Source organism: Gigantopelta aegis, chromosome 11, assembly GCF_016097555.1.
Source record: "Gigantopelta aegis isolate Gae_Host chromosome 11, Gae_host_genome, whole genome shotgun sequence".
Classification (NCBI taxonomy): Eukaryota; Metazoa; Mollusca; class Gastropoda; order Neomphalida; family Peltospiridae; genus Gigantopelta; species Gigantopelta aegis.
Genome location: NC_054709.1, coordinates 27,648,083 through 27,666,131, shown reverse-complemented (window position 1 = coordinate 27,666,131; position 18,049 = coordinate 27,648,083). Strand labels below are relative to the sequence as shown.

The following is an 18,049-nucleotide window of genomic DNA, read 5'->3' as shown; positions in this document are numbered from 1 at the left end:
CCATTTTCTGCAGTTAATACTTTGAGGTACGGGTTGTAGTACTAATATTTATGGGTCATCATTTGGTTGATATATTGAATGCAGTGTTTTTAAACACAAACGTTAACATGGTCGCCTATGGGATTTTTTTTTTTTTTATTATTATTTTTTTTTTTATATATATCTTTTTATATTAAGACAACTTTATGAAACATTGCATTATTTTTTAATCGTTTGTCAACTTTAATATTGCTAGAATAAAGAAGGGATGGGAAAATATTGATAGAAATCAAATTAACTTATTAAAATCAAATTTTATTTGGTACAGTACAACCTATATAGTTGTCATTATTGTAGCTATTATTAACCATCATGTTTCTTGTTTTTCTTTTTTTTTTTCTTTTTCAGTTCCAATTATTCCAAACTTTCTCAGACAAATAGAAAATACCAGGAAAGCGGCCTTATTGAGTTCTGTTTCCAACATAAATTATACTTGTGTGTCGAGGTCTTTGTCTGCAGCCTCTAACGCCAGCCAGGACGGCCAAGGGATTTCAAACGTACTTCGTCATTACGTCATGCATACATCTCATCCACTCTGTGTTAACTTCACTGGAAATATGTCAGATCTATCAAACCAAACGAAACCCGAAAATGACCAAGAGCCATTTGCAGATCAAAATATACAAGTTGGACTCCTGCTCGCTTCGAAGGCGATTATCCAGTTGTTGGTTAACCCGTTTATAGGTCCCATAACTAATAGGTAGGAACCTGTTGACTCTTTTTTTTCTTTTTTTTTAAATATCCTTCATACCGGTATATCACAGTAATAAGTAAGATTTGAAGTTTGTTTTGTTTAAGGACACCACTAGAACAAATTGATTTATTAATCATCGGCTATTGGAAGGAAGGAAGGAAATGGTTTATTTAACGACGCACTCAACACATTTTATTTACGGTTATATGGCGTCAGACATATGGTTAAGGACCACACAGATTTTGAGAGAAAACCCGCTGTCGCCACTACATGGGCTATTCTTTCCGATTAGCAGCAAGGGATCTTTTATTTGCGCTTCCCACAGGCAGGATAACACAAACCATGGCCTTGTTGAACCAGTTATGGATCAGTGGTCCATAACTGGTTCAACAAGGTGGGCCCATTGGGCTATTTTTCATTCCAGCCAGTGCACCACGACTGGCATATCAAAGGCTGTGGTATGTACTACCATGTCTGTGGGATGGTGTATATAAAAGATCCCTTGCTACTAATGGAAAAATGTAGCGGGTTTCCTCTCTATGACTGTCAAAAATGATCATATGTTTGATATCCAATAGTCGATGATTAATAAATCATTGTGCTCTAGTGGTGTCGTTAAACAAAACAAATTTGTTTCCTTCCTTCTATACTATATTACCCAATTTAAATACTATTTTTAATTACTTTTCAGAATCGGTTACAACATACCGTTGATTGTGGGACTGGTAATCATACTGGTATCCACTGTGGGTGAGTAAAGATAATTTTATTTGTATTCTTTATTATTACAGACATGTATGTACATAAAGTGAAACCTCTCAAAACCGGACCCTCTGTAAACCAGAATTCTCTCAAAACCGGGCCCTCTATAAACCAGAATTCTCTCAAAACCGGACCCTCTGTAAACTGGAATACTCTCACAAGCAGACATTTTTAACGGTTCTTTTTTAAAAATCAGTAAACAATGTAAGCTCTCTAAACCGGATACCTCTAAAAACCAGACATTTTACTTAGTCCCAAGGGTGTCTGGTTTAGAGGGATTTCACTTTATATACATACATACATACCAGTGTTCTCCCTGGGTGAAAATTAAAAAAAAAAAAAAAAAAAAGGGGGGGGGGGGGGAGAGTTTGGTTACCATATTGTTATGTGTTGGTAGACTTTGTGGAAGAACACACTCCTTATTTTGCCAACAAAAAAGTGCAATTTGTTTTTTTATATGAAATAAAAGCAGACTCGTCTTTTAATTGAACAATATATGTTATCGGTCTGACATTCACGGGCAGTTTCGGTTTTGCTGAATGGATCAAAGTTTTAATATTATTATTTTAATAAAGATTTCAAGATACACGAAAAATAATAAAGATGTTTGTAAAGTGATCCCCTAATGTCGTGAAAGGAGGGCTGCAAAATGCAATAGCGGAGCGGGCCACCCCGTTTAAATAGAGCAGCGATAACACTACGTACATAATTTAAAATACACAGAAATGCGTCTGAAACTATCAAAAACAATCTTTTTTTTTTTTTTTTTTTTTTTTTTGCATATTGTTGGCTATGTCTAGTTCTGTCTAATCCAAGTTTCATTTTCATAAAAAAAATTAAGACAAGTGTTTAAATTATCATTGTGTTTTTTGCCAAAACAAAATGGGTTAACAGAATTTGTTTTTGTTTAACAGATACCGTACATGTATCCTAACTGGTTTACACCAATTTTTCTCCCTAGAGGCTTGTATATATAGTCTTCAAAAAAAGTAGGGGAACTCTACTAAGAAGTTACATGTACAATTGCCAAAATTGTAATGTATATTAGCTGTGGGGAATGGTTATATGATAATAGTGAATTAATTGGGCAAACATCACAACTGGTAGTTCAGTATTACAGTAGGTTTTATGACCACCAAAGATCTTGAAGGACGAGTTACACAATATTATTAATTGCCTCTCAGTATATACAAAAGTGATTTCTGTATATTTTCAGTATTTGAGTTTGGTAAGAGTTACACAATATTATTAATTGCCTCTCAGTATATACAAGAGTGATTTCTGTATATTTTCAGTATTTGCGTTTGGTGAGAGTTACATAGTATTACTTGTTGCTCGTGCAGTTCAAGGCATCGGATCATCCTGTGCCAGTGTGGCAGGTAAGCAATAAATACAAAACATTAGAATGTACAGATAGTAGACAACATATTCCTGTGTTGTTACCACTAGCAGGAGCTTAATAAGAAATACGTCTTCATTAAAAATTAATAATAATAATACAAAACTGCCTTTCCAAAAAGGTTTTTAATAATTACAAAGAGATTTATCTTTGAGACTTTGTCTATTTAATATTTCAATTATTCATTTTATTTTTGATATGTTTTATTGTAAAATAACAACAGATGTTCTAGTGCATATGGATGCAGATATGTGTATTACATCTTTGTTGTTTATTGTTACAGCATTATAACTAGTTCATAAGTTTGCTTTTTATAGGCATATTGTCACAGACCACTCACCTATTTAATAGTCTAACAAAGTATTACCTGAACAAACATAATTTGATTTGTCAATAAATTTTACTTTATTCAACCATCTTCATAACTACCATACTCCATTTAGTAATGATATTTTGTAAAAATAATTGAATTATGGCAATGGTCCATAATTAAAAAACTAAAATTGCTGAGAGTATTGACATGGATTTCACTCCATCATGGTTCAGTTAAGGTGATGCGATAGCTAGATTTGGTTTCCAACAATTAATGTAATTTTTTATTTATTCTCCATTTTTAGAGAAATAAGGTCCTTAAATCTGAGAGAGTATGCCTTTAATGTGAACATTTTAGGCAAGAATTTGAACTGGGAACTGGGAACTCTATTAACGTGCCCCTATCCAAAAGGTTCAGGTACGCTCATCCCAGCTCTGAGCTCTGACTTCGCCAGTGGCCAGTCCTGGGACGGGAATTCCAACTTGCTACACTTTACACAAACATGTATTATATGCAGAGGCAGATCCAAAGGGGTGAGTGTGGGAGTGGGATGACCAAGGGACCTGTCCCTTCTAATTATATTCACGTGCCTATTTCTGACAAAATTTAATTCAATTACCCTTTTCGCAAAATGGTCCATGTGCCTTTTGTCCCTTAGACCACCCCCTTCAAAAATATATTTCTAGGATCTGCCCCTGATATAGGTGGGGGTTTTTTTGTTTTTGTTTTTTCAGGAATGTCGATGCTGGCAGATCAGTATGTGGATGACAAAGAGCGTGGCAATGCTATGGGAATAGCACTCGGTGGTTTAGCCATGGGAGTCTTAAGTAAGCAACTTTGTAGTATTTATAGTGTTTCCTTTTTGTCTTAGCTTTATGAAGAAAACAATGTAGGCATGTGTATGCAAGAATTTATGCAGTCAGGGGTCTAGATTGTGGTGACCAAAGTTTTTAGGGCCCCCAGAAAATATATTGAAAAAGGAAGGAAGGAAGGAAAGGTTGTATTAAAGGACACATTCGAAAAATAGCCCAATGGACGTAGCCCAGTGGTAAAGCACTCGCTTGATGCGCGGTCGGTTTGGGATCGATCCCCGTCAGTGGACCCATTGGGTTATTTCTCGCTCCAGCCAGTGCACCACGACTAGTACATCAAAGGCCGTGGTATGTGCTATCCATTCTATGGGATGGTGCATATAAAAGATCCCTTGTTGCTAATCGGAAAGAGTAGCCCATGAAATGGTGACAGTGGGTTTCCTCCCTCAATATCTGTGTGGTTCTTAACCATATGTCCGACACCATATAACCGTAAATAAAATGAGTTGAGTGTGTTGTTAAATAAAACATTTCCTTCCTTCCTTCCATGAACCTTTTCAGCTGTATTTTATGCAAAAATGTTTCTTTCCTATCTGTTTCAGTTGGACCGGCCTCGGTGGCATCGTGGTTAGGCCATTGGTCTACAGGCTGGTAGGTACTGGGTTCAGATCCCAGTCAAGGCATGGGATTTTTAATCCAGATACCGACTCCAAACCCTAAGTGAGTGCTCCGCAAGGCTCAATGGGTAGGTGTAAACCACTTGCACCAACCAGTGATCCATAACTGGTTCAACAAAGGCCATGGTTTGTGCTATCCTGCCTGTGGGAAGTGCAAATAAAAGATCCCTTGCTGTTAATCGGAGAGAGTAGCCCATGTAATGGCAACAGCAGGTTTCCTCTCAAAATCTTTGTGGTCCTTAACCATATGTCTGACGCCATATAACCGTAAATAAAATGTGTTGAGTGCATCGTTAAATAAAATATTTCTTTCTTTTTGTTTCAGTTGGTCCACCATTTGGAGGGATAATGTTTGAGTTTGCCGGTGGTAAAGAAGCACCATTCTTAATTTTAGCAGGCCTGGCAATCTTGGATATATGTAAGTACAGCAGACGTAGAAAAATTAAAATAGTAAATAAAAAAAATAAAAAATGAGCAGATGTGGAAAATAAAAATAGTTAAAAAAAAAGAAACAAGAGCAAATTAATGTAGAAAATAAAAATAGTTAAATGAAAATTAGCAAACATAGAAAATAATAATAGTCAAAAGGAAATGAGTGGACGTTAAAAAATAAAAATAGTTAAACAGCAATAAGTAGACGTACATGAAAAATAAAAATAGTTAATAAAAAAACAAGCAAATGTAGAAAATATTAATAGTCAAATGAAAATGAGAAAGCATGAAAATTAAAATAGTAAATGGAAAATGAGCAAAAATGGAAAATAAAAATATGTAGGTACCGGTAGTACTAAACCAAATAACTTCCAACTGGGTCAAAGTTCGAGGTGCATCCAACTTTTGATTTTGATAGAGCAGTTAACACCACCACAAATCCTGTGATTGGTGATAAATGTGAGTGTATTGGTTGTAAAAAAAATTAGTTTCATTTGGGCTAAAAATGTATGCAATTTTATTTCATTTAGTACCACTGTGTCAAGTAGCCTTGTGCTTGAAACATGTATGGGCTATTGGGTACCTGTAAAAAAAAAAGAAGAGTACTCAAATTTTGTGTGAAACTAGGGTACCGGGTAGTAATAGACACTACCCATTATCTCTGAAATGAGCAGCTTGACCCCTAATTTTTTCTGATTCACTTTACGGGTGAGGGGTGGTAGTATTTATATCTGTGGTGTACATGTGGCTTAAACAATTTTTATTCCCAAGTATAATGCTTGTTGGGGATTGATCAACAGGCAAAATGCCTATATTTGAAAATGTAATTCAGGTTTACACAAGATGACAAACCAATGGTAAGTTCAGTAATTCCAAATCTTAAAGGCATATTCCCAAGGGCAAGTTAACAAATCTGTTCGCAACCCCAGGTCTACAAAGGATTACGGTATAAATAAAATAATCTTGATTACTACTGAGATGGAAGAAACAGTGGGTTATTTCTGGTGTATATGTTGACTGATACACTGCAGGTAGGAATTTTAGCCACATTTGTTACTGTTGTCATCTATGGGATTTGATTTGATGGTATACACCCTGTAGCTTCAGTTAAAGGAGGGATATACCTTGTACATGTGGTAGTATTTGACATAAAATACCAGTACTTCTACTGGCAGTGGCTAATGATGCCCAGTCCGAACTGTATTAGTGCCCAGACCTAGGGTGCCAGATTATAGGCGGGGTGGGGGGTGGGGGTAGGGACAGCTTCGTGAAATTAAAGAAAACACATTTGTTTTTACATTCTGCATGAAATTTTACTCTTAGAATCTACTTTTTTATACCAGACCTATTGACAGTATCCCCACCCCATCTCTGGTTGCCTGAAGCAGGTTCCAGAGAGAACAGGAAGGAAGGAAATGTTTTATTTAACGACACACTCAGCACATTTTATTTACGGTTATATGGTGTCAGACACATGGTTAAGGACCACACAGATATTGACAGAGGAAACCTGCTGTCGCCACTTCATGGACTACTCTTTCCGATTAGCAGCAAGGGATCTTTTATATGTACCATCCCATAGATAGGATAGTACATACCATGGCCTTTATTACACCAGCTGTGGAGCACTGGCTGGAATGAGAAATAGCTCCACTGGGTCCACCGACGGGGATCGATCCTAGACCAACTGCATATCATGCGAGCACTGTACCACTGAGCTACGTCCCCCCCATCCCCACCCCCCCCCCACCCCCCCGAGAAAACAAGCCTGAAGCTTAAGAGGATATGGGCGTGGTAAACCTGTTTAGTAAGAATGTATTTACTCAGTAGAGTGCTGTACTACAGTTAGTCTCTTGTTCAAATCCCCACAGTGGATGGTGATTTTTTAGTTTCCGTGACAACAATTCTAGCAATATACTTTTTTTATCATCCATTAAAGGCTTTTGTAGGAGATATCGCTAGCACTACAATTTGCGATATCTCCAGCGATATTCTTGTAGGAGATATCGCTTCTTTTTGTTACGTCACTGTGTATGTTTCAGCGCTAAACCTATCTTTAGTGACATCACGCCACTGTCGTTCTGCCAGTTAACGAGTTTACAGCTGCCAAATAAAGTCACATTCAACCCACATTACTGACATTGTTTACAATTGTCGCAAATGAAAAGAATGATAATGGATGATAAAAAGAATACCCCCTCGTGTCTTGTGATGTCATAATTTATCAGCTGTCGTTGATAAAAGTATGGGGCAGGACATAGCCCAGTGGTCAAGCGCTCGCTTGATGCGCGGTCAGTTTAGGATCGATCCCCATCGGTGGCCCCATTGAGCTATTTCTCGTCCCAGCCAGTGCACCACGACTGGTGTAACAAAGGCCGTGGTATGTACTATCCTGTCTGTGGGATGGTGCATATAAAAGATCCCTTGCTGTTAATTGAAAAAGAGTAGCCCGTGATATCACAAGACACTCGGGGAGTATCCTCTTTTATTTACTTACAGTGTTACAGTTGTTTGCACTGCAGCCGAAGGTCAAGCGAGAGTCACAGGAAGGAGCGCCCTTGAAGACTTTGTTATCGGATCCCTATATCCTGTTGGCTGCTGGTACGGCTTAAGGTTACACACCACCATTAATGTTTTTCCTATTTTCCTATTCCTCATACTGTTATATATGCAAATATTATGTATGACATCAGTTAATTTGTAGTTATTTAGTACAAATATTTTTTTTTTTTAAAGAAGCAAAATATGGAATAGTAACTGTGATACTGCACCTTTAACTGAATAACAATAATATAAACATTTCAGCAGTTTAAGTATAATTAAAGGCACAGTCCCTAGTTTCAGCTTGTGAAAATGGACACTGAGTTTAGTTAATATTCAAACCTGCCACACATTTGGATAAAGTTATAACAAAAGTCAAACTAAAGCCTGTGATGTTGGAATGGGAAAATACTGTCTAAAAATTGCTAGAGTTTGTCTTGATAACCATTACTTCTCAGACAAACGTGTGTTTTTAGAATTATATAAAAAAAAAGCTTATTAGGGTATTACAAAACTCTGGATGACCAGAACCACTATAGGTGTACAAAATTTAATATTCTAAATGATAAAATGTAAGTACTTCTAATTTAAAATATCAAAAACAGCTTTAATAGTAAAAAATATGTCATAGTTTTTAAAAACTAGGGTTTGTCACTTTAATATGGTACAGCACCATGCCTCAATAGTCTAGTACCATCTTGTCTTAATTAGCGCCATGCTGCCCTGAGATTACTTTTTCGATAATAATTTTTAAAATTTCATTTATAAATCACTTTGCATTTGGTCCCATGGATGTCCATTTTAAATGGGTTTCATTAAAACTGTGTCATTATTTAGAGTGCTTTAAAGGCATATTGTCACAGACCACTGACCTATTTAAAGGCATATTGTCACAGACCACTGACCTATTTAAAGGCATATTGTCACAAACCACTGACCTATTTAATGGTCTAACAAAGTATTACCTGTATTGTCCCTAAATGTACTTTATTCAACCATCTTTATAACCACCATATTCCATTTATTAATCCATTTATTAATGATATTTTGTAAAAATAATTTAATTATGGCAGTGGTCCATAATTCAAAAACTAAAATTGCCGAGAGGGTTGACATGGATTTCATGGTTCAGTTAAGGTGATGCAATAGCTAGATTTAGTTTCCAACAATTAATGTAATTTCTATTTATTATTCATTTTTAGAGAAATAAGGTCCCTAAATCTGTGACAGTATGCCTTTAATAATTGTTTTTTTCCCCCAGTTTGTCCACAGTAAATAATGTTAATATATTTATTTTAATAAATGCGAAAATAAAAAATGAAAGCAATGATTATGAAATTAAATAATTGCTTTTCAGTTTTGATACAAAAATAGTAAAAGAAAGCAATGATTATGCAATTAAATAACTGCTACGTAAAGGTTTCGTTGAAGTGTATTATCTAACATTTAGCATCGTTAACATTGGGGACAACATCGATCGCCATGCTTGATCCGTCGCTGCCGATTTGGATGTACGAAACGATGCATGCGGTCGAGTGGCAACAAGGTGAGTTCCTATGTCCATTATTATTTATATGTTAATCCTGTTTTGTTTGGGGGGGTGGGACGTAGCCCAGTAGTGAAGTGTTCACTTGATGCGCGGTCGGTCTGAGATCGATCCCCATTGGTGGGCCCATTGTGCTATTTCTCACTCCAGCCAGTGCTCCACAACTGGTATAGCAAAGACCGTGGTACATGTTATCCTGTCTGAGGGATGGTGCATATAAAAGATCCCTTGCTACTAATCGAAAAGAGTAGCCCATGAAGTGGCAACAGTGGGTTTCCTCCCTCAATATCTGTGTGGTCCTTAACCATATGTCCGACACCATATAACTGTAAATAAAATGTGTTGAGTGCGTCATTAAATAAAACATTTCCTTCCTTCCTTTCCTTATTTGTAACATAGTACAGAGGTTTCGCAACCATACTTTTACTGTTACAGACAGTGATGGGTCACCACTTTGAGAATATAGATGGTGACAACCACACAGTTACTGTTATGGATAGTGATGGGTCACCACCACTTTGAGAATATAGATAGTGACAACCACACAGTTACTGTTATGGACAGTGATAGGTCACCACCACTTTGAGAGTGTAGTTGGTGACAACCACATAGTTACTGTTGTGGATAGTGATAGGTCACCACCACTTTGAGAGTGTGATATGTCACCATTTTGAGAGTGGATATATTGACATTCACACCGTTACTGTTATGGATAGTGATGGGTCACCACTTTGAGAGTGTAGTTGGTGACAACCACCCAGCTACTGGTACGGATAGTGATCGGTCACCACTTTGAGAGTGTACATGGTGACAACCACACAGTTACTGTTGTGGACAGTGATGGGTCACCACCACTTTGAGAGTGTAGATGGTAGCAACCACATAGTTACTGTTACAGATAGTGATAGGTCACCACCACTTTGAGAGTGTAGTTGGTGACAACCACACAGTTACTGTTACGGACAGTGATGGGACACCACCACTTTGAGAGTGTAGTTGGTGACAACCACACAGTTACTGTTACGGACAGTGATGGGACACCACCACTTTGAGAGTGTAGATGGTAGCAACCACATAGTTACTGTTACAGATAGTGATAGGTCACCACCACTTTGAGAGTGTAGTTGGTGACAACCACACAGTTACTGTTACGGACAGTGATGGGACACCACCACTTTGAGAGTGTAGTTGGTGACAACCACACAGTTACTGTTACGGACAGTGATGGGTCAGCACCACTTTGAGAGTGTAGTTGGTGACAACCACACAGTTACTGTTGTGGACAGTGATGGGTCACCACCACTTTGAGAGTGTAGATGGTAGCAACCACATAGTTACTGTTACAGATAGTGATAGGTCACCACCACTTTGAGAGTGTAGTTGGTGACAACCACACAGTTACTGTTACGGACAGTGATGGGACACCACCACTTTGAGAGTGTAGTTGGTGACAACCACACAGTTACTGTTACGGACAGTGATGGGACACCACCACTTTGAGAGTGTAGATGGTAGCAACCACATAGTTACTGTTACAGATAGTGATAGGTCACCACCACTTTGAGAGTGTAGTTGGTGACAACCACACAGTTACTGTTACGGACAGTGATGGGACACCACCACTTTGAGAGTGTAGTTGGTGACAACCACACAGTTACTGTTACGGACAGTGATGGGTCAGCACCACTTTGAGAGTGTAGTTGGTGACAACCACACAGTTATTGTTACAGATAGTGATGGGTCACCAGCACTTTGAGAGTGTAGATGGTGACAACCACACAGTTGCTGTTATGGACAGTGATGGGTCACCACCACTTTGACAGTGTAGATGGTGACAACCACATAGTTACTGTTACAGATAGTGATGGGTCACCACCACTTTGAGAGTGTAGATGGTAGCAACCACACAGTTGCTGTTATGGACAGTGATGGGTCACCACCACTTTGACAGTGTAGATGGTGACAACCACATAGGTACTGTTACAGATAGTGATGGGTCACCACCACTTTGAGAGTGTAGATGGTAGCAACCACACAGTTACTGTTACAGATAGTGATGGGTCACCACCACTTTGAGAGTGTAGATGGTGACAATCACACCATTACTGTTATGGATAGTAATGGGTCACCACCACTTTGATAGTGTAGATGGTGACAACCACACAGTTCCTGTTACGGACAGTGATGGGTCACCACCACTTTAAGAGTGTAGTTGGTGACAACTACACAATTACTGGTACAGATAGTGATAGGTCACCACTATGAGAGTGTAGATGGTGACAACCACACAGTTACTCTTACGGACAGTGATAGGTCACCACTTTGAGAGTGTAGGTGGCGACAACAACACAGTTACTGTTACAGACAGTGATAGGTCACCACCACTTTGAGAGTGTAGATGGTGACAATTACACCATTACTGTTATGGATAGTGATGGGTCACCGCCACTTTGAGACTGTCGGTGGTGACAACCACACAGTTACTGTGATGGGTCATCACTTTGAGAGTGTAGCTGATGACTTCACAGAAAGTAAAATTGCTTCCCACTCTTTATGATTACATATAATACTTTTCACGGCTGATATATAATTTATAAAATAATAATTAATCAATATTAACACTTCTGAGAATGCCGCCATCTTTAAGTAACTAACTGTGCTAATCTGTGAAAGTAGCTAAACAATTAGCACTGTTACCAAATCATGTTGGGCCAAATTGTAATATGAAGCCTGTTTGTTGTTTTTTAATGCATGTGTTAAAAGGGACAGACCCTAGTTTCAACCCGTGAAAATTAACACTAAGTTTAGTTAATCTACAAACATGGAACACATTTGGATAAAGTTACAACTGAGTGAAACATGAGTCTGTGACTTTGAAAATGGTAAAATACTCTCTAAAAATAGACTAAAACTCGACTCCATAACTGTTACTTTTCAGACGCACATGCATTTTTAAAAATATGAGAAATGCATTTTTTGATATTAAAAACACCAGGATGACCAAAAACACTTCGAATGTACGGAAATTGATCATCTAAACGATAAAATCTAAGTAAAGTATGATTTTATTTGTCAAAAATGGCTATAAATAGTCAAAAATATGCGTTAGTGTTTAAAAAACTAGGGTATGCCCCTTTAAGCACTGTAAATGTACATGTATGTAGATACAAAGAAATGTTTTATTTAACGACGCACTCAACACATTTTATTTACAGTTATATGGCATCAGACATATGGTTAAGGACCACACAGATTTTGAGAGGAAACTACATGGCCTACTCTTCCGATTAGCAGCAAGGGATCTTTTATTTGCGCTTCCCACAGGCAGGATAGCACAAACCATGGCCTTTGTTGAACCAGTTATGGATCATTGGTCGGTGCAAGTGGTTTACACCTACCCATTGAGCCTTGCGGAGCACTCACTCAGGGTTTGGAGTTGGTATCTGGATTAAAAATCCCATGCCTCGACTGGGATCCGAACCCAGTACCTACCAGCCTGTAGACCGATGGCCTGCCACGACGCCACCGAGGCCGGTTTCCCAGAGGTAAAGTGCTTGCTTGATGCACAGTCGGTTTGGGATCAATCCATTGAGCTATTTTTCGCTACAGTCAATGCACCACGACTGGTATATCAAAGGCTGTGGTATGTGCTATCCTGTCTATGGGATGGTGTATATAAAAGAGCCCTTGCTGCTAATTAAAAAGAGTAGCCCATGAAGTGGCGACAGCGGGTTTCCTCACTCAATATCTGTGTGGTCCTTAGCCATAAATGTCCGACGTCATATAACCGTAAATAAAATGTGTTGAGTGCGTCGTTAAATAAAACATTTCCTTCCATGACAGTAATGGTATACAGTGTTCGAGATTAACGGTATCCCGATATCCCAGGGATATCGGAATTTAATTTTGGATACCAGACTTCAATTACCCAGTATCCCACTGGGATACCATATAATGTTCTTATTTTTGTTTTTTAATCCTGCGTTTTTATTTTTTCGCAGAAACAATGAAAGTCATAATTTACTGGTGAAGTTAAGTAACAGCATTTTCGAGCTCATACCCAGTCTAATGATATGCCGTAACAGTATCTCCCCAACTCGTACCCAGTTAATGCTACACTGGAGCAATAGCACCGATTGCGGTGTAGCAATATAGACTGGAAATAAGAACGGTGTCGTCCAAGTTTGTTACAATGTTACTTATGAATTTCATTTAAGTGGGATGCTAAATTTTTAGGTGGGATACCAGATTTTGAAATGTTAATATCCATCTAGGATACTGCCCAAAATGTTTAATCTCGAACACTGGTATATTTGTAAAAACTCTTTAATGAGAACTTTTGTAATGTTAATGTACCCAAATGTATTAATAGAGTTTTAGGACAATATATGCCGATCAACTTGCAATGTCTTGGGCAGAAGCTATTTTACAGAATACGGGAAAACTAAGAACATACCGTTTGTTAAAAAGACTCGAAGGTGGACCTCTGGACTGGCTTATATACAAATGAGGTCATGTGACCTGCCCTCTGATTGGCTGACCTCTAAAGCTGTCCGTGAGAGAGAAAGAATGAGAGGGAGAAAAAGAAAGAGAGAGAGACAGACAGAGAGACAGACAGAGCGAGAGAGAGATAGAGATAGAGAAAGACAGAGATAGAGAGAGACAGAGATAGAGAGAGACAGAGAGAGAGACAGAGATAGAGAGAGGCAGAGAGAGAGAGACAGACAGAGTCAGAGAGAGAGAGAGACAGACAGAGACAGAAACAGAAAGAGACAGAGATAGAGAGAGACAGAGAGCAACAATGAATGAATGTTTGTTTAATGACACCCCAGCACAAAAATACATATCGGCTATTGGGTGTCACAAATAGTAAGTATATGCAGAGACAGAAACAGAGAGAGACAGAGATAGAGAGAGACAGAGGCAGAGAGAGAGAGAGAGAGAGAGAGAGAGAGAGAGAGAGAGAGAGAGAGAGAGAGAGAGAGAGAGAGAGAGAGAGAGAGAGAGAGAGAGAGAGGGAGAGAAAGAGAGAGACAGAGAGAGACAGACAGACAGAGACAGAGCGAGAGAGATAGAGAGAGAGACAGAGATAGAGAGAGACAGAAACAGAGAGAGAGAGACAGAAACAGAGAGAGACAGAGATAGAGAGAGGCAGAGAGAGAGACAGACAGAGACAGAGAGAGACAGAAACAGAGCGAGACAGATAGAGAGAGACAGAGAGCAACAATGAATGAATGTTTGTTTAACGACACCCCAGCACAAAAATACATATCGGCTATTGGGTGTCACAAATGGTAAGTATATGCAGAGACAGAAACAGAGAGAGACAGAGATAGAGAGAGAGAGAGGCAGAGAGAGAGAGAGAGAGAGAGAGAGAGAGAGAGAGAGAGAGAGAGAGAGAGAGAGAGAGAGAGAGAGAGAGAGAGAGAGAGAGAGAGAGAGAGAGAGAGAGAGAGAGAGACAGAGACAGAGACAGAGAGACAGAGAGAGACAGACAGAGAGACAGACAGAGGAAGAGGCAGAGAGACAGATACAGAGACAGAGAGAGACAGTTAAAGTTATGTGTTGTATACACAATGTGCTGGTGGTGTTATTGAATTTTAATAACTGTATTTATGTTTACACATAGGTATGGCTTTCCTACCAGGAAGCATTTCCTACTTGATTGGCACAAGCATATTTGGTCCTCTTTCATACAGGATAGGCAGGTGAGTGTTTTAAACAGGTTCACACTTTATAACTTTTTTTTTTTTTCTTTTTTTTTTATCCCACTGCCCCCTTTCCTTTCTCTCCTTTGAATTCCATCTCATTTTTCCCAATCTGGCAACTCCTCCTATCATTCAACTTCTTTAGCTGTCCACATCCATTCCCAGTCCTTGTCTCTCCAGTTGCGACAGGTGCTTCTCTCTTGTGGCTATTTATGCCACATGCCTGCCATTCCTTATCAGCTTTTAGCTGTGGGCTTAGTCTGACCACTTCGGGGAGTGTTCAGTAGTTACTTCTGGCATTGTTAAGAGGCACTTGTAACCACCCACTATATACCCCTATTATACTGGCGGGCATTAGTTAGTGTCGTGGGTCAGACCATCTTTGTTAGTGGCAGAGGACGAGGATGCCAGATGGGTGCAGGGAAATACACAGAGACTGCACCTGTGAAGGAAGTTGAGACAGATAGGCGATGGTGTGGCCTGCCTGCCTGCCTGCCTGATGCCCGTCCACCCACCTGTCTGTCTCTATGTCTGTCTGTCTGTCTGTCTCTATGCCTCTATGTCTCTATGTCTGTCTGACTCTATGTCTGTCTGTATCTATGTCTGTCTGTATCTATGTCTGTCTCTATGTCTGTCTGTCTCTATGTATGTCCGTCTCGATGTCTGTCTCTATGTCTGTCTCTATGTCTGTCCATCTGTCTCTATGTCTGTCTGTCTCTATGTCTGTCCATCTGTCTCTATGTCTGTCTGTCTCTATGTCTGTCTGTCTCTATGTCTGTCCATCTGTCCGACATGTAGTTTTGCAATGTCTCAAGATACTGAGCAGGCATTTTGTGTATAGCTTCATATATACTCTCACCCTGTTGAGTCGTTGTCTCTATTAAGTCACGCCATTTGGTATTTCCCCACATTTTAAAGTAATACGCCACCTACTGTTTGTTTATGTTCCAAGTCTCACAGTAAGATGTGTAGACAGTCAAGTAGCTAAGAAATTTTAAGTATATCCAATGCTTTGTTACATTTTATCTTAAAAAATAGTTTTTCTACACATGAACCAAAACAGGTGAAAAACACATATGCCAATTAAAATTATTGTAGTTTTCTTAATTTATGGCAATCATATATATTGAAATGTCGTCTGTATGTGCATATTTATTTTTAGCTTTTAGTGAATGACATCAATAAAAATGTGAAGTCACACGTCAGTCGTTTTTCCTTGCAAAAAAATAAGGGTGCTGAAATTTGAAAACGTAAACTAGGATATAGATCAATACAGGTTTACATTATAAATATGGCTATTACTACAATATGTATAGTGAGTATTATATTTGAATAAATAGTTTGTCCCACCTTATTTTGCAAGCAATATTTTAGACACAATGCAGCAATCTGCTGACTGCTAAATCTATAATTTTTTAAAATAAAAACAGCTTCTTTTTTATGTATTTCTTCAAGACATAAATTCAATCAAGCAATTTGCAGCTATATACTTTGTTCTTATGACGTTTTTCAGCTTCTATACTTGAAAATAGTAAATAACACAACTCAATAGCATTATGTTTTTTCATTCAGTGGGCGGGGGTAGGCCGATTGTAAGCACGTGTGTACTTGCATAAAATATGTAAGTTTCTCTGAATTGTTTGTTCAGGTAACAATTAAAGTTTCTTCAACTAATAATTATAAATAAAATTACAAAGCACTTTTAAAATATACCAATACAATTATTAAGTACCTCGAATCACCAGGGTCCCATGCTTCTGTCAAAAGAAGGAAGAAACTTTATTTAACGAAGCACTCAACACATTTTATTTACAGTTATATGGCGTCGGACAGATGGCACGAGTGTAAAAAGGCGCCAAAAGGTGTGTGTGTGTGTGGGGGGGGGGGGGGGCACACTTTTGTATTGGCATGGGATTTTTAATGGAGTGATATGCTTATAACTGAATCTGAGGGATTTTTAATGGAGTGGTATGCTTATAACTGAGTCTGAGGGAATTTTAATGAGGTGGTATGCTTATAACTGAATCGGAGGGATTTTTAACGGAGTGGTATGCTTATAACTGAGTGAGGGATTTTTAATGGAGTGGTATGCTTATAACCGAATCTGAGGGATTTTTAATGGAGTGGTATGCTTATAACTGAATCTGAGGGATTTTTAATGGCATGGTATGCTTATAACTGAATCGGAGGGATTTTTAACGGAGTGGTATGCTTATAACTGAGAGAGGGATTTTTAATGGAGTAGTATGCTTATAACCGAATCTGAGGGATTTTTAATGGAGTGGTATGCTTATAACTGAGTCTGAGGGAATTTTAATGAGGTGGTATGCTTATAACTGAATCGGAGGGATTTTTAACGGAGTGGTATGCTTATAACTGAGTGAGGGATTTTTAATGGAGTAGTATGCTTATAACCGAATCTGAGGGATTTTTAATAGAGTATTATGCTTATAACTGAATCTGAGGGATTTTTAACAGAGTGTTATGCTTATAACTGAATCTGAGGGATTTTTAATGGAGTGGTATGCTTATAACTGAATCTGAGGGATGTTTAATGGAGTGGTATGCTTATAACTGAATCTGAAGGATTTTTAATGGAGTGGTATGCTTATCACTGAGTCTGAGGGATTTTTACTGGAATGGTATGCTTATAACTGAGTCTGAGATATTTTTGATGGAGTGGTATGCTTATAACTGAATCTGAGGGTTTTTGATGGCATGATATGCTTATAACTGAATCTGAGGGATTTTTAATGGAGTTGTATGCTTATAACTGAATCTGAGGGATTTTTACTGGAGTGGTATGCTTATAACTGAGTCAGAGGGATTTTTAACAGAGTGGTATGCTTATAACTGAATCTGAGGGATTTTTAATGGAGTGGTATGCTTATAACTGAACTTTTTTTGTTACAGGTGGCTGAGTGCTATGATTGGACTGTTTTTGAATGGAATTTCTGTAATTTGTGTAAGTACTCATATTACGTGGAGCTAACATCTTTATACATGACATTGTATTACTAATAACTGAGAAAGTGTAAATTATTTATTGTCTTTTAAATATTATGGGGGTGGGATGTAACCCAGTGGTAAAGAGCTTGCCTGATGCGCGGTCGGTCTAGGATCGAT

General features: G+C 38.3%; 1 protein-coding gene across 5 annotated transcripts in view; it reads left to right on the top strand.

Annotated features, from left to right (window-relative positions):
• LOC121385416 (synaptic vesicular amine transporter-like) overlaps positions 1-18,049 on the top strand; it is a 46,737-nt gene that overhangs the window by 17,582 nt on the left and 11,106 nt on the right. For all 5 annotated transcript variants that reach the window (XM_041516088.1, XM_041516089.1, XM_041516086.1 and 2 more), the window contains 9 exons: positions 388-739; positions 1,425-1,483; positions 2,791-2,874; positions 3,942-4,034; positions 5,022-5,114; positions 7,628-7,729; positions 9,120-9,215; positions 14,845-14,923; positions 17,837-17,888. In XM_041516088.1, coding sequence (XP_041372022.1) covers positions 388-739; positions 1,425-1,483; positions 2,791-2,874; positions 3,942-4,034; positions 5,022-5,114; positions 7,628-7,729; positions 9,120-9,215; positions 14,845-14,923; positions 17,837-17,888 — 1,010 coding nt within the window. The remainder of the gene's footprint in view (positions 1-387; positions 740-1,424; positions 1,484-2,790; positions 2,875-3,941; positions 4,035-5,021; positions 5,115-7,627; positions 7,730-9,119; positions 9,216-14,844; positions 14,924-17,836; positions 17,889-18,049) is intronic.